This window comes from Pseudophryne corroboree, chromosome 2, assembly GCF_028390025.1.
Source record: "Pseudophryne corroboree isolate aPseCor3 chromosome 2, aPseCor3.hap2, whole genome shotgun sequence".
Classification (NCBI taxonomy): domain Eukaryota; kingdom Metazoa; phylum Chordata; class Amphibia; order Anura; family Myobatrachidae; genus Pseudophryne; species Pseudophryne corroboree.
This window is the reverse complement of record NC_086445.1, coordinates 986,107,885-986,128,422: the sequence shown is the minus strand read 5'-3', so window position 1 is coordinate 986,128,422 and position 20,538 is coordinate 986,107,885. Positions and strand designations below refer to the sequence as shown.

Below are 20,538 nucleotides of genomic sequence, written 5' to 3'. Positions count from 1 at the left end.
AAGCCTGATGAGGGGAATGACCTGACTCAGGCTGGCAGTGTCTGAACTGACTTCACGTGTGGCAAGTTCAAAGGGCATCAGAACCTTGCACAATGTTGAAATCATTCTCCACTGCGCTTGAGACAAGTGCATTCCACCTCCTATATCGTGCTGAATTGTATAGGCTTGAATGGCCTTTTGCTGCTCCACCAACCTCTGAAGCATATAGAGGGTTGAATTCCACCTCGTTACCACTTCTTGCTTCAGATGATGGCAGGGCAGGTTCAGTTGTTTTTGGTGGTGCTCCAGTCTCCTGTACGTAGTGCCTGTACGCCGAAAGTGTCCCGCAATTCTTCTGGCCACCGACAGCATCTCTTGCACACCCCTGTCGTTTTTTAAAAAATTCTGCACCACCAAATTCAAGGTATGTGCAAAACATGGGACGTGCTGGAATTTGCCCATATTTAATGCACACACAATATTGCTGGCGTTATCCGATGCCACAAATCCACAGGAGAGTCCAATTGGGGTAAGCCATTCCGCGATGATCTTCCTCAGTTGCCGTAAGAGGTTTTCAGCTGTGTGCGTATTCTGGAAAGCGGTGATACAAAGCGTAGCCTGCCTAGGAAAGAGTTGGCGTTTGCGAGATGCTGCTACTGGTGCCGCCGCTGCTGTTCTTGCGGCGGGAGTCCATACATCTACCCAGTGGGCTGTCACAGTCATATAGTCCTGACCCTGCCCTGCTCCACTTGTCCACATGTCCGTGGTAAAGTGGACATTGGGTACAACTGCATTTTTTAGGACACTGGTGAGTCTTTTTCTGACGTCCGTGTACATTCTCGGTATCGCCTGCCTAGAGAAGTGGAACCTAGATGGTATTTGGTAACGGGGGCACACTACCTCAAGAAATTGTCTAGTTCCCTGTGAACTAACGGCGGATACCGGACGCACGTCTAACACCAACATAGTTGTCAAGGCCTCAGTTATCCGCTTTGCAGCAGGATGACTGCTGTGATATTTCATCTTCCTCGCAAAGGACTGTTGGACAGTCAATTGCTTACTGGAAGTAGTACAAGTGGGCTTACGACTTCCCCTCTGGGATGACCATCGACTCCCAGCAGCAACAACAGCAGCGCCAGCAGCAGTAGGCGTTACACTCAAGGATGCATCGGAGGAATCCCAGGCAGGAGAGGACTCGTCAGAATTGCCAGTGACATGGCCTGCAGGACTATTGGCATTCCTGGGTAAGGAGGAAATTGACACTGAGGGAGTTGGTGGGGTGGTTTGCGTGAGCTTGGTTACAAGAGGAAGGGATTTACTGGTCAGTGGACTGCTTCCGCTGTCACCCAAAGTTTTTGAACTGGTCACTGACTTATTATGAATGCGCTGCAGGTGACGTATAAGGGAGGATGTTCCGAGGTGGTTAACGTCCTTACCCCTACTTATTACAGCTTGACAAAGGCAACACACGGCTTGACACCTGTTGTCCGCATTTCTGTTGAAATACTTCCACACCGAAGAGCTGATTTTTTTGGTATTTTCACCAGGCATGTCAATGGCCATATTCCTCCCACGGACAACAGGTGTCTCCCCGGGTGCCTGACTTAAACAAAACCACCTCACCATCAGAATCCTCCTGGTCAATTTCCTCCCCAGCGCCAGCAACACCCATATCCTCCTCATCCTGGTGTACTTCAACACTGACATCTTCAATCTGACTATCAGGAACTGGACTGCGGGTGCTCCTTCCAGCACTTGCAGGGGGCGTGCAAATGGTGGAAGGCGCATGCTCTTCACGTCCAGTGTTGGGAAGGTCAGGCATCGCAACCGACACAATTGGACTCTCCTTGTGGATTTGGGATTTCGAAGAACGCACAGTTCTTTGCGGTGCTTTTGCCAGCTTGAGTCTTTTCATTTTTCTAGCGAGAGGCTGAGTGCTTCCATCCTCATGTGAAGCTGAACCACTAGCCATGAACATAGGCCAGGGCCTCAGCCGTTCCTTGCCACTCCGTGTGGTAAATGGCATATTGGCAAGTTTACCCTTCTCCTCCGACAATTTTATTTTAGGTTTTGGAGTCCTTTTTTTACTGATATTTGGTGTTTTGGATTTTACATGCTCTGTACTATGACATTGGGCATCGGCCTTGGCAGACGACGTTGCTGGCATTTCATAGTCTCGGCCATGACTAGTGGCAGCAGCTTCAGCACGAGGTGGAAGTGGATCTTGATCTTTCCCTAATTTTGGAACCAACATTTTTGTTCTCCATATTTTAATAGGCACAACTAAAAGGCACCTCAGGTAAACAATGGAGATGGATGGATACTAGTATACTTATGGATGGACTGCCGAGTGCCGACACAGAGGTAGCTACAGCCGTGGACTAACGTACTGTGTCTGCTGATAATATAGACTGGATGATAATGAGATGAAATCAATATATATGTGTATATAATATCACTAGTGCTGCAGCCGGACAGGTATATATTATATATTTATTATGTAATGACTGATGACGGACCTGCTGGACACTGTCAGCTCAGCAGCACCGCAGACTGCTACAGTAAGCTACTATAGTAGTATGTATAAAGAAGAAAGAAAAAAAAAAACAACCACGGGTAGGTGGTATACAATTATGGATGGACTGCCGAGTGCCGACACAGAGGTAGCTACAGCCGTGGACTAACGTACTGTGTCTGCTGATAATATAGACTGGATGATAATGAGATGAAATCAATATATATATATATATATATATAATATCACTAGTACTGCAGCCGGACAGGTATATATTATATATTTATTATGTAATGACTGATGACGGACCTGCTGGACACTGTCAGCTCAGCAGCACCGCAGACTGCTACAGTAAGCTACTATAGTAGTATGTATAAAGAAGAAAAAAAAAACAACCACGGGTAGGTGGTATACAATTAAGGATGGACTGCCGAGTGCCGACACAGAGGTAGCTACAGCCGTGGACTAACGTACTGTGTCTGCTGATAATATAGACTGGATGATAATGAGATGAAATCTATATGTATATATAATATTACTAGTACTGCAGCCGGACAGGTATATATTATATATTTATTATGTAATGACTGATGACGGACCTGCTGGACACTGTCAGCTCAGCAGCACCGCAGACTGCTACAGTAAGCTACTATAGTAGTATGTATAAAGAAAGAAAAAGAAAAAAAAACACGGGTAGGTGCTAGGTGGTATACAATATTATATATATATTATATACAAATATATATATATATATATATATATATATATATATATATATATATATATATATATATATATATATATATTAAACTCATAAACTGGTGGTGATTATTAAACTGGTGGTCAGGTCACTGGTCACACTATCAGCAACTTGCAAGTAGTACTCCTGAGTCCTAAGCAGACAATCACAATATATATTATACTGGTGGTCAGTGTGGTCACAAACATTGGCAGTGTGGCTGGCACTCTGGCAGCAAAAGTGTGCACTGTACGTTATATGTACTCCTGAGTCCTGCTCTCAGACTAACCGCTCCCCACTGTCAGTGTCTCCCCCACAAGTCAGATAATACAGTCACACTATCTCTCTCTATCACTTCAGCAAGTACTAGTAGTAGTAGTACTCCTCCTAATGCTCCCCAAATTACTACTGTGTCTCTCTCTGTCTCACTCTCTTCTCGAATCTCTATAAACGGAGAGGACAACAGACACGTCCTCTCCCTATGAATCTCAATGCACGTGTGAAAAATGGCGGCGACGCGCGGCTCCTTATATAGAATCCGAGTCTCGCGATAGAATCCGAGTCTCGCGATAGAATCCGAGCCTCGCGAGAATCCGACAGCGTGATGACGTTCGGGCGCGCTCGGGTTAACCGAGCAAGACGGGAAGATCCGAGTCGCTCGGACCCGTGTAAAAAAAACTGAAGTTCGGGCGGGTTCGGATTCCGAGGAACCGAACCCGCTCATCTCTAGTATATATATGTATATACATACACGCACACACATATATACACACACACACACACACACACACACACACACATATATATATACAGTTGTGCTCATAAGTTTACATACCCTAGCGGAATTTGTGATTTTCTGGCCATTTGTCAGAGAATATGAATGATAACTCACAAACTTTTCTTTCACTCATGGTTAGTGGTTGGGTGAAGCCATTTATTGTCAAACTGTGTTTACTCTTTTTAAATTGTAATGAAAACAGAAACAACCCAAATGACACTGATCAAAAGTTTACATACCCCAGTTCTTAATACTGTGTATTGCCCCCTTTAACATCAATGACAGCTTGAAGTCTTTTGTGGTAGTTGTGGATGATGCTCTTTATTTTCTCAGATGGTAAAGCTGCCCATTCTTCTTGGCAAAAAGCCTCTAGTTCCTGTAAATTCTTGGCCTGTCTTGCATGAACTGCACGTTTGAGATCTCCCCAGAGTGGCTCAATTATATTGAGGTCAGGAGACTGAGGTGGCCACTCCAGAACCTTCACTTTATTCTGCTGTAGCCAATGACAGGTCGACTTGGCCTTGTGTTTTGGATCATTGTCATGTTAGAACGTCCAAGTACGTCCCATGCGTAGCTTCCGGGCTGAGGAGTGCAAATTTTCCTCCAGTATTTTCTGATAACATGCTGCATTTATCTTGCCATCAATTTTGACCAAGTTTCCAGTGCCTTTGTAGCTCACACATCCCCAAAACATCAGCGATACACCTCCGTGTTTCACAGTAGGAATGGTGTACCTTTCATCATAGGCCTTGTTGACTCCTCTCCAAATGTAACGTTTATGGTTGTGGCTAAAAAGTTCAATTTTGGTCTCATCACTCCAAATGACTTTGTTCCAGAAGTTTTAAGGCTTGTCTCTGTGCTGTTTGGAGTATTGTAAGCGGGATGCTTTGTGGCATTTGCATAGTAATGGCTTTCTTCTGGCGACTCGCCCATGCAGCCCATTTTTCTTCAAATGCCTCCTTACTGTGCATCTTGAAACAACCACACCACTTTTTTTCAGACAGTCCTGTATTTCAGCTATTTGTGGATTTTTCTTTGCATCCCGAACAATTTTCCTGGCAGTTGTGGCTGAAATTTTTGTTGGTCTACCTGACCGAGATTTGGTTTCCACTTCTTAATTAGAGTTTGAACACTGCTGACTGGCATTCTCAATTGCTTGGATATCTTTTTATATCCCTTTCCTGTTTTATACAGTTCAATTACCTTTTCCCACAGATCCTTTGACAATTCTTTTGCTTTCCCCATGACTCAGAATCCAGACACCTCAGTGCAGCACTGGATGAAAGATGCAAGGGTCTTTCAGGAGTCCAGAAACTCACTGACCTTTTATACACACACACTGATTACAAGCAAACAGATCACAGGTGAGGATGTTTACCTTTAGTAGCTATTCAAACCCGTTTGTGTCAACTTGTGTGCATGTTATCAGACCAAAATCTCCAGGGTATGTAAACTTTTGATCAGGGTCATTTGGGTAGTTTTTGTTGTCATTATGATTTAAAACAGAGTAAACACAGTTGTCTGACAATAAATGGCTTCACCCAACCACTAACCATGAGTGAAAGAAAAAAGTTTGTGAGTTATCTTTCATATTCTCTGACAAATGGCCAGAAAATCACAAATTCTGCTAGGGTATGTAAACTTATGAGCACAACTGTACATGCATACTCACTAAAATACATAGCCCATATCCTCTCTGTACTCCATATCTGTCCAGCTCCTTGTACATATTGTTCTGTTGATCATCTGCTCACCCTGATACTTTACATTTCTTTGTATACTGTCCATCTAGTGCAGGGGTGGGGAACCTCCGTCCTGCAGGCCGTATAAGGCCCGCTGCTGTGTGTGTGTGTGTGTGTGTGTGTGTGTGTGTGTGTCAGGGGAGGAGAGCGCAGCGTGTGCCTCTCCTGCCCCTTTGTGCTCATTCCGGCGGCGGCGTGTCATCTATCAGGGCAGGGAGGAAAGCGCAGCTATGTTGCCGGTGGCGTGTAGGATCTCAAACTAGCACTCTGTTCGTGAGCCAAACAGAGCTCGCGGACCAGCAGCCAATCAGGAGCCGACGGTCCGCGAGCTGATTGGCTAACGAATCGGCGGCTGGTTTGAGGTCCTCCCTGTCGCAGCCGCTGGCCGACAAAGCTGCGCTTTCCTTCCTGCCTGGCCTCTGACAGCTGACACATGCCGCTGCCGGACTGAGCACTAAGGAGCAGGAGAGGCGCGCGCTGCGCTCTCCCTCCCCTGCCACACACACAGCGGTGAGCAGCACAGTGGGGTGGGGGGCATGTGTGTACCTGGCACTGTGGGGACATATTTGACAATGTGGGGGCATACCTGGTGCCGTAGGGGCATATGTGTATCTGGCGCCATAGGGGCATGTGTGTATCAGACAGAGCACTACTGGGGACATGTGTGTATCATGTCCCATTTTAATTGGCCAGGCCCTTTTTTGGGCGGGCGTGCGCACACAGTACCACTTAGGGGCATATCTTCTGGTGGCAGGCTGATTTTTAAGCTGATAATTTTTGTATGGCCCCCCGAAGGCTTTTATAAATATCCAAATAGCCGTTGGTAGAGAAAAAAAAGCTTCCCCACCCCTGATCTAGTGTATACTACGTAACCCTCCCACCTCATATACAGCTCTATACCACTTAACTGTATATCTATATTAGTATACAGCCTATATTCGCGTACAGTGATATTCAGCACATTAAATATACAATTACAGTCCCGACGTATGCACTGCCTACATGTTTTTTTGTTAAGTTTGCTTTTATTTTTCACATTTTCATATATTTTGGTGGGGGGGGGGGCAAAGTTAGGTTAACCCCTGCAGGTAGGTATATATACAGATCCATAGTTTGCAAGCTTGCAAGCAGGGCCGTACCACCCCTATGACTGTTTGTTATTACCCAGTTTTTTTTATTACCCAGTTTTGTTATCGTTGTATTCAATTGTAAAGCGCAACAGAATTTAATTTGCTGCGCTATATAAAAAAACCCTGCAATAAATACATTTAGATGTCTACAGATTATGTCAGATAATTCATATATTGGCATGTACATTAGAACCTTGTATCTGTTTAACACACAAGCGAGAAAACGCAACAAAATACTGCGCTATATAAGAAATTTAATAAATAAATGTTTTGTGGGTGCTCAAACATAATAGATGCCCCTCGGAGCAATGCAATTGCTCCCTCTCTGGGCGCAAGTCTCCGTCCCACTCCCTTCCCTGTGACCATTCATGCCCGAACAGAGCAACAACTGAATTGCTCCACCAGGCGCCAACTAGTGGCAGCCACGAGGTAAAACAACTAAATTACCCACATTATGCGCACCTATGTGATTTGTCTTCCACAATAAATGTTAACATCACAGCCTCCACTGTGCATTACCACAATAAAAGCAGCAACCAAATTATCAAAATACTACAGTAATAAACAAAGGGTACATTGATATACTGTGTTTTTACCTTAATGGCCTTTATTGCAGCCTTAGTAATTAAAATCATTTTTGCCCGAGAAATAGGAGGCTTCATGTCCATGAGTGAGAAGAGCTAAAAGAAAAAAAAAAAAGAAAAAATTACAACTTTAACACAATTAAAAATGTTTAAGACAAGTAATAAAGGTATTCGAGTAACCAAGATTATTAGGACTGACTTCTAAAGTGACGACTATTTTGTTACTATTATATTAGGCAAACACAATAAATGTAATGTTAAACGTGATAGTCAAATCCAACTTTAGCAGCTTTCATTAGCTAAACGTGCCCCAATGCACGGTTCTGCACTACGGGCAATGCACACAAAATAATCTCCCTCACAGAGATTCCAGACAGGTACGGCCAAACTCGTATTACAGCACCATGGGACAGAAAAACAAGACAAGAAAGCAACCGCTTCTGATCACATGTGGAAAGAGAAGCCATGATGCTTGATGCAATACTTGACCATTCATTTTCTATGGCAGAGCCTCACTATAATGGAATCTCTACAAAACATTTCTTGTGTAGAAATTCTGTAGTATTTTCTTGTTACACACAAAAAACAAGGGTGCATATAAAAACAAATATATTTGTTCAAGGTGGCAGGATCAAAATACAGTAATCATTGTTCAGGTCCAGCCACCACAAGATCACTAGATGGGAGCCATGTAAACTAGACTCTAACCAAGGCATCACTTCTTTTAAATGGTATACAGTACGTTACAAACCACATTACAATTTGAAAATTTGTAAAGCGCAACGGAATTTGCTGCGCTATATAAGAAACTGTTAATAAATAAATGTACCCTTACAACATTAACCTCAAATGGTTTTTATGGAGTCTCCATTTTAAGAGGCTTAATTACCCGTACCGGCCGATTAAATTAGCGGGGTTCACCTCACGCGTTGAGAGCCAGAGGTGGACATGTCCTTGCAACTTCATGAGCTTAAGGCCCATATAGACATGCCGATGTGGGAGAGATGTGTGCTGATCGGTTCGCTCAGCTCACATCTCTCCTGCCGCTCAGCACAGCGCAATCTGTGCTGAGCGTACGGGGGGAGAGCGCTCATTTCACCCAGCGGGTGAAATGAGCGACCCGCTAGATTGGCCTGCACGGCAGGCCAATCTAGCTCCAGCGATAGCCCAGCGCATCGCTATCGCTGTAGGGTGTACACACGGAGCGATAATGCTCAAATTCTAAGCATATCGCTCCGTGAGTACCCCCCTTTAGAGGTAAATATACCAGTAAAAGACACCCACTGGGGTTTAATGCGTGGGACAACCCACTGATAACACATTTTACACACAATTGAGGAGTTAGTGTGCAATGACCCAGTGTTTGCCACGCGGGGAAAGTGCACTTTTAATTGAACAGCTCCAGCCGTGAAACCAGAACCTTTTCCCCAGAGCAAATCCTGAAGCTAAATGGATTACCCCCTAAAATGTTGAACGACTACAATAGGGTAAACTAGCATTAGACACTTTCTTTCAGACATCACGTTACCAATTCTAGGATCTCCTAGCCATGAAACAGCATTAGTGTGTTTACTGTCACGTCATTTTAGTTCTATTAATAAAAAATAACCTACATTCAAAGTAATGAGCTCTAGCAATAAAAACACCCCTCACCCCCTATTATTGGGCACCCAAACAATAGCACACCAGTCAGTCTAAAGCATGGGTCTTCAACCTGCGGCCCTCCAGCTGCTGTGGAACTACACATACCAGCATGCAGTGCCTCAGTTTTAGCATACCTTAATAGCAAAACTGTGGCAGGGCATGCTGGGATGTGTAGTTTCACAGCAGCTGGAGGGCCACAGGTTGAAGACCCATGGTCTAAAGTGACAGGGGAAGTGCAGTTTTGGGCACCCATAAAACAACTGAATCACCCCCCTCCTGCAGCTGCTGCATAACTTCGCACAACAGCTGCATACAAAGACAGTGCTATAGCGTCCACCTCTGAATGGAGCCCCTCTGACAGGGAAGATGAAATGCATTGGTGGTGATTCAATTAGCAATGCAAGTTATACCCCTTTCAGACTGACAATAGCCAAGTCGCACCCGGGAATGTGTACACAGGTGCTTCCCAGGTGTAACCCAGCTTAAGACCCCTTTCAGACTTGCAGCCCGACCCCGCAAAATTGCCGGGTTGGTGACGTCACCACTGACGCTACCGGAGGCTATGCTTGTAGATCATCTCCAAGCACCGCCTCCTATGCAGAGAACGGGTGCCGGGTCGCCTTGACCCAGCTTACCCGTTCACACTGCGCGCATCCCGGGTTGATTCCGAACTCAACCCAGGTTGAGACCTGGGATGAAATGGCAGGATGCTTGACCCGGGATATTCCTACAGGTCCCTTTCACACTGAGCAAATTCCCGGGTTGATGCGCGCTCATATACAATAACGCGGGAAATATTTGTCAGTGTGAAAGGGGTATATGTAGATCCTGTGATAAGTGCCCGGAGCTGTTCTATTGATCCCACAGTAAGCCAGAGGGTACAAGCATAAATCTGTGTTACGCAGTGTTGGTGTGCGGTAACATCAACGCGACCGGCACTGAACTAGTGAAATCACTGTTTATAGCAACTAAACCTCACCATTAATCAAGGTAAAGTGCATCGATGTAGTCAACTAGTTTTAACCACATTACAGGGGCGCTACATACCAGCAATGTTAATTGAATCACCCCCCCCCCCCCCACACCCCCACTGAGGCCTGACCCGGAGCTGAAATAATTCTGCATAATGTTACAGTACATAAAACATTATAAATCACCATTTACATTTCTCAAGGACTATATATCCCATGGTCACAAAAATAAGATTTTACTTACCGATAAATCTATTTCTCCTAGTCCGTAGTGGATGCTGGGACTCCGTCAGGACCATGGGGAATAGCGGCTCCGCAGGAGACAGGGCACAAAATTTAAAAGTTTGACCACTAGGTGGTGTGTACTGGCTCCTCCCCCTATGACCCTCCTCCAAGCCTCAGTTAGGATACTGTGCCCGGACGAGCGTACACAATAAGGAAGGATTTTGAATCCCGGGTAAGACTCATACCAGCCACACCAATCACACCGTACAACTTGTGATCTGAGCCCAGTTAACAGTATGACAAACGTAGGAGCCTCTGAACAGACGGCTCACAACAATAACAACCCGATTTTTTTGTAACAATAACTATGTACAAGTATTGCAGACAATCCGCACTTGGGATGGGCGCCCAGCATCCACTACGGACTCCGAGAAATAGATTTATCGGTAAGTAAAATCTTATTTTCTCTGACGTCCTAGTGGATGCTGGGACTCCGTAAGGACCATGGGGATTATACCAAAGCTCCCAAACGGGCGGGAGAGTGCGGATGACTCTGCAGCACCGAATGAGAGAACTCCAGGTCCTCCTTAGCCAGGGTATCAAATTTGTAGAATTTTACAAACGTGTTCTCCCCTGACCACGTAGCTGCTCGGCAGAGTTGTAATGCCGAGACCCCTCGGGCAGCCGCCCAAGATGAGCCCACCTTCCTTGTGGAATGGGCCTTGACAGATTTAGGCTGTGGCAGGCCTGCCACAGAATGTGCAAGTTGAATTGTGCTACAAATCCAACGAGCAATCGTCTGCTTAGAAGCAGGAGCACCCAGCTTGTTGGGTGCACACAGTATAAACAGCGAGTCAGATTTTCTGACTCCAGCCGTCCTTGAAATATATATTTTCAATGCTCTGACAACGTCCAGCAACTTGGAATCCTCCAAATCGCTAGTAGCCGCAGGCACCACAATAGGCTGGTTCAGGTGAAACGCTGAAACCACCTTAGGCAGAAAGTGAGGACGCGTCCGCAGTTCTGCCCTGTCCGAATGGAAAATCAGATATGGGCTTTTATACGATAAAGCCGCCAATTCTGACACTCTCCTGGCTGAAGCCAGGGCCAGTAGCATGGTTACTTTCCATGTAAGATATTTCAAATCCACCGATTTGAGTGGCTCAAACCAATGGGATTTGAGAAAATCCAAAACTACATTAAGATCCCACGGTGCCACTGGGGGCACAACCGGGGGCTGTATATGTAGTACTCCTTTTACAAAAGTCTGGACTTCAGGAACTGAAGCCAATTCTTTCTGGAAGAAAATCGACAGGGCCGAAATTTGAACCTTAATGGACCCTAATTTGAGGCCCATAGACAATCCTGTTTGCAGGAAATGTAGGAATCGACCCAGTTGAAATTCCTCCGTCGGGGCCTTCCTGGCCTCACACCACGCAACATATTTTCTCCAAATGCGGTGATAATGTTGTGCAGTCACCTCCTTCCTGGCTTTTACCAGGGTAGGGATGACTTCTTCCGGAATGCCTTTTTCCCTTAGGATTCGGCGTTCAACCGCCATGCCGTCAAACGCAGCCGCGGTAAGTCTTGGAATAGACACGGTCCCTGTTGAAGCAGGTCCCGTCTTAGAGGTAGAGGCCACGGATCTTCCGTGAGCATCTCCTGAAGTTCCGGGTACCAAGTTCTTCTTGGCCAATCCGGAGCCACGAGTATCGTTCTTACTCCCCTTTGCCGTATAATTCTCAGTACTTTTGGTATGAGAGGCAGAGGAGGAAACACATACACTGACTGGTACACCCATGGTGTTACCAGAGCGTCTACAGCTATTGCCTGAGGGTCTCTTGACCTGGCGCAATACCTGTCCAGTTTTTTGTTGAGGCGGGACGCCATCATGTCCACCATTGGTCTTTCCCAATGGACCACAATCATGTGGAAGACTTCTGGATGAAGTCCCCACTCTCCCGGGTGCAGATCGTGTCTGCTGAGGAAATCTGCTTCCCAGTTGTCCACTCCCGGGATGAACACAGCTGACAGTGCTAACACATGATTTTCTGCCCAGCGGAGAATCCTTGCAGCTTCTGCCATTGCCCTCCTGCTTCTTGTGCCGCCCTGTCTGTTTACGTGGGTGACTGCCGTGATGTTGTCCGACTGAATCAACACCGGCTGACCCTGAAGCAGAGGTTTTGCCAGGCTTAGAGCATTGTAGATTGCTCTTAGCTCCAGTATATTTATGTGAAGAGACGTCTCCAGGCTTGACCACACGCCCTGGAAGTTTCTTCGCTGTGTGACCGCTCCCCAGCCTCTCAGGCTGGCATCCGTGGTCACTAGGACCCAGTTCTGTATGCCGAATCTGCGGCCCTCTAACAGATGAGCACTCTGCAACCACCATAGCAGAGACACTCTTGTCCTTGTGGACAATTTTATCCGCTGATGCATCTGCAGATGCGATCCGGACCATTTGTCCAGCAGATCCCACTGAAAAGTTCGTGCATGGAATCTGCCGAATGGAATCGCTTCGTAAGAAGCTACCATTTTTCCCAGGACTCTTGTGCATTGATGCACAGATACTTTTCCTGGTTTTAGGAGGTTCCTGACTAGATCGGATAACTCCCTGGCTTTCTCCTCCGGAAGAAATACCTTTTTCTGAAGTGTGTCCAGAATCATCCCTAGGAACAACAGACGTGTCGTCGGGATCAGTTGGGATTTTGGAAAATTCAGAATCCACCCGTGTTGTTGGAGCACTACTTGGGTTAGTGCTACTCCGACCTCCAGCTGTTCTCTGGATCTTGCCCTTATCAGGAGATCGTCCAAGTAAGGGATAATTAAGACGCCTTCTCTTCGAAGAAGGATCATCATTTCGGCCATTACCTTGGTAAAGACCCGGGGTGCCGTGGACAATCCAAACGGCAGCGTCTGAAACTGATAATGACAGTTTTGGACCACGAACCTGAGGTACCCTTGGTGTGAAGGACAAATTGGAACATGAAGGTAAGCATCCTTGATGTCCAAGGACACCATAAAATCCCCTTCTTCCAGATTCGCTATCACTGCTCTGAGTGATTTTAGATTTAGAATCGGTCTTACCGAGCCGTCCGGCTTCGGTACCACAAATAGCGTGGAGTAATACCCCTGTCCCTGTTGTAGGAGGGGTACCTTGACTATCACCTGCTGAGAATACAGCTTGTGAATGGCCTCCAATACCGTCGCCCTGTCGGAGGGAGACGTTGGCAAAGCAGACTTTAGGAAACGGCGAGGAGGGGACTTCTCGAATTCCAACCTGTAACCCTGAGATACTACCTGCAGGATCCAGGGGTCCACCTGTCTGGCAGATATGGACATCGCACTTACTCTTGATGCCAGAGTGCAAATATCTCTCTGTGCATCTCGCATATAAAGAAATGCATCCTTTAACTGCTCTATAGTCCGTAAAATACTGTCCCTATCCAGGGTATCAATATTTTCAGACAGTGACTCCGACCAAGCCACGCCAGCACTGCACATCCAGGCTGAGGCGATTGCTGGTCTCAGTATAACACCCGTATGTGTGTATATACTTTTTAATGTATTCTCCAGCCTCCTATCAGCTGGATCCTTGAGGGCGGCCGTATCAGGAGACGGTAACGCCACTTGCTTTGATAAGCGTGTGAGCGCCTTATCCACCCTAGGAGGTGTTTCCCAGCGCGCCCTAACCTCTGGCGGGAAAGGGTATAATGCCAATAACTTCTTTGAAATTAGCATTTTTCTATCTGGGGTAACCCACGCTTCATCACACACTTCATTCAGTTCCTCTGATTCAGGAAAAAATAAGAATTTACTTACCGATAATTCTATTTCTCGTAGTCCGTAGTGGATGCTGGGAACTCCGTAAGGACCATGGGGAACAGCGGCTCCGCAGGAGACAGGGCACATCTAAAGAAAGCTTTAGGATCACCTGGTGTGCACTGGCTCCTCCCCCTATGACCCTCCTCCAAGCCTCAGTTAGGATACTGTGCCCGGACGAGCGTACACAATAAGGAAGGATTTTGAATCCCGGGTAAGACTCATACCAGCCACACCAATCACACTGTACAACTTGTGATCTGAACCCAGTTAACAGCATGATAATAGAGAAGCCTCTATAAAAGATGGCTCACTACAACAATAACCCGAATTTTTTGGTAACAATAATTATGTACCAGTATTGCAGACAATCCGCACTTGGGATGGGCGCCCAGCATCCACTACGGACTACGAGAAATAGAATTATCGGTAAGTAAATTCTTATTTTCTCTGACGTCCTAGTGGATGCTGGGAACTCCGTAAGGACCATGGGGATTATACCAAAGCTCCCAAACGGGCGGGAGAGTGCGGATGACTCTGCAGCACCGAATGAGAGAACTCCAGGTCCTCCTCAGCCAGGGTATCAAATTTGTAGAATTTTACAAACGTATTTGCTCCTGACCAAGTAACTGCTCGGCAAAGTTGTAAAGCCGAGACCCCTCGGGCAGCTGCCCAAGATGAGCCCACCTTCCTTGTGGAGTGGGCATTTTAAGATTTTTGGCTGTGGCAGGCCTGCCACAGAATGTGCAAGCTGAATTGTACTACAAATCCAACGAGCAATCGTCTGCTGAGAAGCAGGAGCACCCAGTTTGTTGGGTGCATACAGGATAAACAGCGAGTCAGATTTTCTGACTCCAGCCGTCCTGGAAACATATTTTCAGGGCCCTGACCACGTCAAGCAACTTGGAATCCTCCAAGTCCTTAGTAGCCGCAGGTACCACAATAGGTTGCTTCATGTGAAATGCAGAAACCACCTTAGGTAGAAATTGAGGACAAGTCCTCAATTCTGCCCTGTCAGAATGAAATATTAAATAAGGGCTTTTATATGATAAAGCCGCCAATTCTGACACACGCCTGGCTGAAGCCAGGGCTAACAGCATCGTCACCTTCCATGTGAGATATTTTAAGTCCACAGTGGTGAGTGGTTCAAACCAATGTGACTTTAGGAAACTCAACACAACATTGAGATCCCAAGGTGCCACTGGAGGCACAAAAGGAGGCTGTATATGCAGTACCCCTTTTACAAATGTCTGAACTTCAGGCACTGAAGCCAGTTCCTTTTGGAAGAAAATCGACAGGGCCGAAATTTGAACCTTAATGGACCCTAATTTTAGGCCCATAGACAGTCCTGTTTGCAGGAAATGGAGGAAACGACCCAGTTGAAATTCCTCTGTAGGGGCCTTCTTGGCCTCCCACCACGCAACATATTTTCGCCAAATGCAGTGATAATGTTTTGCGGTTACGTCCTTCCTGGCCTTGACCAGGGTAGGGATGACTTCATCTGGAATGCCTTTTTCCTTCAGGATCCGGCGTTCAACCGCCAAGCCGTCAAACGCAGCCGCGGTAAGTCTTGGAACAGACAAGGCCCCTGCTGGAGCAGGTCCTTTCTTAGAGGTAGAGGCCACGGTTCGTCCGTGAGCATCTCTTGAAGTTCCGGATACCAAGTCCTTCTTGGCCAATCCGGAACCACGAGTATAGTTCTTACTCCTCTCCTTCTTATGATTCTCAGTACTTTTGGTATGAGAGGCAGAGGAGGGAACACATACACTGACTGGTACACCCACGGTGTTACCAGAGCGTCCACCGCTATTGCCTGAGGGTCCCCTGACCTGGCGCAATATCTGTCTAGTTTTTTGTTTAGACGGGACGCCATTATGTCCACCTTTGGTTTTTCCCAACGGTTTACAATCAGGTGGAAGACTTCTGGGTGAAGTCCCCACTCTCCCGGGTGAAGGTCGTGTCTGCTGAGGAAGTCTGCTTCCCAGTTGTCCACTCCCGGAATGAACACTGCTGACAGTGCTATCACATGATTTTCCGCCCAGCGAAGAATCCTTGCAGCTTCTGCCATTGCCCCCCTGCTTCCCGTGCCGCCCTGTCTGTTTACGTGGGCGACTGACGTGATGTTGTCCGATTGGATCAATACCGCCTGACCCTGAAGCAGGGGTTTCGCTTGACTTAGGGCATTGTAAATGGCCCTTAGTTCCAGATGAAGAGATGTCTCCAGGCTTGACCATAAGCCCTGGAAATTCCTTCCCTGTGTGACTGCTCCCCAGCCTCGCAGGCTGGCATCCGTGGCCACCAGGACCCAGTCCCGAATGCCGAATCTGCGGCCCTCTAGAAGATGAGCACTCTGCAACCACCACAGGAGGGATACCCTTGTCCCCGGTGACAGGGTTATCCGCTGAAGCATCTGAAGATGCGACCCGGACCATTTGTCCAGTAGGTTCCACTGGAAAGTCTTGCGTGGAATCTGCCGAATGGGATTGCTTCGTAGGAAGCCACCATTTTTACCCAGAACCCTTGTGCATTGATGCACTGAGACTTGGTTCGGTTTTAGGAGGTTCCTGACTAGCTCGGATAACTCCCTGGCTTTCTCCTCCGGGAGAAACACCTTCTTTCTGGACTGTGTCCAGGATCATCCCTAGGAACAGAAGACAAGTCGTCGGAACCAGCTGCGATTTTGGAATATTGAGAATCCAATCGTGCTGCCGCAACACTACCTGATATAGTGCTACACCGATCTCCAACTGTTCCCTGGATCTTACCCTTATCAGGGAATCGTCCAAGTAACGGATAACTAAAATTCCCTTCCTTCGAAGGAATATCATCATTACGGTCATTACTTCAGTAAAGACCCGGGGTGCCGTGGACCATCCCTACGGCAGCGTCCGAACTGATAGTGACAGTTCTGTACCATAACCTGAAATACCCTTGGTGAGAAGGGTAAATTTTGACATGAAGGTAAGCATCCTTGATGTCCCGAGACATCATGTAGTCCCCTTCTTCCAGGTTTGCAATCACTGCTCTGAGTGACTCAATTTTGAATTTGAACCTCTGTATGCAAGTGTTCAAAGATTTTAGATTTTAAAATCGGTCTCACCGAGCCGTCTGGCTTCGGTACCACAATAGTGTGGAATAATACCCCGTTCCCTGTTGCAGGAGGGGTACCTTGATTATCACCTGCTGGGAATACAGCTTGTGAATGGTTTCCAAAACTGCCTCCCTGTCAGCGGGAGACGTCGGTAAAACAGACCTTTGGAAACGGCGAGGGGGATACGTCTCGAATTCCAATTTGTACCCCTGAAATATTACCTGAAGGATCCAGGGGTCTACTTGCGAGTGAGCCCACTGCGCACTGAAATTCATTGAGAACGGGACCCCACCGTGCCTTAACTTGTAAAGCCCTAGCGTCATACTGAGGGCTTGGCAGAGGCGGAAAAGAGTTTCTGTTCCTTGGAACTGGCTGATCTCTGCAGCCATTTTCCTCTCCCTCTGTCACGAGCAGAAAAGAGGAACCCTTTTGTCTGCTTGCCAACCAGGCCTGCGCCTGATAATACGGCGTCTTATTTTGAGAGGCGACCTGGGGTACATCCCCTCTTTTAAGGCAATACTTCCAAATGCCGTTTGGAATCCGCATCACCTGACCACTTTACTGGTATAATTGGACAACGCACTTATACTTGATGCCAGTCGGCAAATATTCCGCTGTGCATCATGCATATATAGAAATGCATCTTTTAATTGCTCTATAGGCAATAATATACTGTCCTTATCTAGGATATCATATTTCCAGTCAGGGAATCCGACCACGCCAACCCAGCACTGCACATCCAGGCTGAGGCGATTGCTGGTCGCAGTATAACACCAGTATGTGTGTAAATACATTTTAGGATACCCTCCTGCTTTCTATCAGCAGGATCCTTAAGGGCGGCCATCTCAAGAGAGGGTAGAGCCCTTGTTCTTACAAGCGTGTGAGCGCCTTATCCCCCCTAGGGGGTGTTTCCCAACGCACCCTAACCTCTGGCGGGAAAAGGTATACTGCCAATAACTTTTTAGAAATTATCAATTGTTATCGGGGGGAAACCCACGCATTTTATTTCTCAGATTCAGGAAAACTACAGGAAGTTTTTCCTCACCAACATAATACCCCTTTTTTTTGGTGGTATTCATATTATCAGAAAAGTGTAAACTTTTTTCATTGCCTCAATCATGCAATGTGTGGCCCTATTTGGAAATCACGGTTGTCTCTTCACCGTCGACACAGGAGTCAGTATCCGTGTCGGCGTCTGTATCTGAGGTAACGGGCGCTTTAGAGCCCCTATATGAGACGTCTGGACATGCACAAGCTGAGTAGCCGGCTGTCTCATGTCAACCACTGTCTTTTATACAAAGCTGACACTGTCACGCAATTTCCACAGTACATCCACTCAGGTGTCGACCCCCCAGGGGGTGACAACACTATTACAGACACTCTACTCCGTCTCCTCATCATTTTTCTCCTCATACATGTCGACACAAACGTACCGACACACAGGACACACACAGGGAATGCTCTGATAGAGGACAGGACCCCACTAGCCCTTTGGGGAGACAGAGGGAGAGTTTGCCAGCACACACCAGAGCGCTATATATATACAGGGATAACCTTATATAAGTGTTTTTCCCTTTATAGCTGCTGTATTGTTTATACTGCGCCTAATTTGTGCCCCCCTCTCTTTTTTAACCCCTTTCTGTAGTGTAGTGACTGCAGGGGAGAGCCAGGGAGCTTCCCTCCAACTGAGCTGTGAGGGAAAATGGCGCCAGTGTGCTGAGGAGATAGGCTCCGCCCCTTTCTCGGCGTCCTTATCATCCGTTTTCTTGTATGTTTTGGCAGGGGTTAAATGCATCCATATAGCCCAGGAGTTATATGTGATGCATTTATTTTAGCCATAAAAGGTTTTCTAACGATTTATTGCGTCTCAGGGCGCTGCCCCCCCAGCGCCCTGCACCCTCAGTGACCGGAGTGTGAAGTGTGCTGAGAGCAATGGCGCACAGCTGCGGTGCTGTGCGCCTACCTTTATCTGAAGACAGGAAAGTCTTCTGCCGCCGATTTTTCCGGACCTCTTCGCTCTTCTGGCTCTGTAAGGGGGCCGGCGGCGCGGCTCCGGTGACCCATCCAGGCTGAACCTGTGATCGTCCCTCTGGAGCTAATGTCCAGTAGCCTAAGAAGCCCAATCCACTCTGCACGCAGGTGAGTTCGCTTCTTCTCCCCTTAGTCCCTCGATGCAGTGAGCCTGTTGCCAGCAGGTCTCACTGAAAATATAAACCTAAACTAAAACTTTCACAAAGAGCTCAGGAGAGCCCCTAGTGTGCACCCTTCTCGTCGGGCACAGAAATCTAACTGAGGCTTGGAGGAGGGTCATAGGGGGAGGAGCCAGTGCACACCAGGTGATCCTAAAGCTTTCTTTAGATGTGCCCTGTCTCCTGCGGAGCCGCTGTTCCCCATGGTCCTTACAGAGTTCCCAGCATCCACTAGGACGTCAGAGAAACTATCGGTAGTTTTTTCACACCCCACATAATATCCCTTTTTGTGGTACTTGCAGTATCAGAGATATGCAAAGCCTCCTTCATTGCCGTGATCATATAACGTGTGGCCCTACTGGAAAATACGTTTGTTTCTTCACCGTCGACACTGGATTCAGTGTCAGTGTCTGGGTCTGTGTCGACCGACTGAGGTAAAGGGCGTTTTACAGCCCCTGACGGTGTCTGAGACGCCTGGACAGGTACTAACTGGTTTGCCGGCTGTCTCATGTCGTCAACCGACTTTTGTAGCGTGCTGACACTATCCCGTAATTCCATAAACAAAGCCATCCATTCTGGTGTCGACTCCCTAGGGGGTGACATCACCATTACAGGCAATTGCTCCACCTCCACGCCAACATCGTCCTCATACATGTCGACACACACGTACCGACACACAGCAGACACACAGGGAATGCTCTGATAGAAGACAGGACCCCACTAGCCCTTTGGGGAGACAGAGGGAGAGTTTGCCAGCACACACCCAAGCGCTATAAATATATATAGGGACAACCTTAATAAGTGTGTTCCCTTTATAGCAGCTCAAATATTATAAATATCGCCAATAAGTGCCCCCCCTCTCTGTTTTTACCCTGTTTCTGTAGTGCAGTGCAGGGGAGAGTCCTGGGAGCCTTCCTCGCAGCGGAGCTGGGCAGGAAAATGGCGCTGTGTGCTGAGGAGAATAGGCCCCGCCCCCTTTTCGGTGGGCTTCTTCTCCCGGTTATTTTGGAACCTGGCAGGGGTTAAATACATCCATATAGCCCCAGGGGCTATATGTGATATATTTTAGCCAGAATAGGTATATTACATTGCTGCCCAGGGCGCCCCCCCCAGCGCCCTGCACCCTCAGTGA

General features: G+C 47.2%; 1 protein-coding gene across 2 annotated transcripts in view; it reads right to left on the bottom strand.

Annotated features, from left to right (window-relative positions):
• The window catches only part of SCAF4 (SR-related CTD associated factor 4), a 273,314-nt gene that overhangs the window by 185,646 nt on the left and 67,130 nt on the right, over positions 1 to 20,538 (bottom strand). For both annotated transcript variants that reach the window (XM_063956403.1, XM_063956402.1), the window contains exon 2: positions 7,480 to 7,563. In XM_063956403.1, the coding sequence (XP_063812473.1) occupies positions 7,480 to 7,563 (84 nt within the window). The remainder of the gene's footprint in view (positions 1 to 7,479; positions 7,564 to 20,538) is intronic.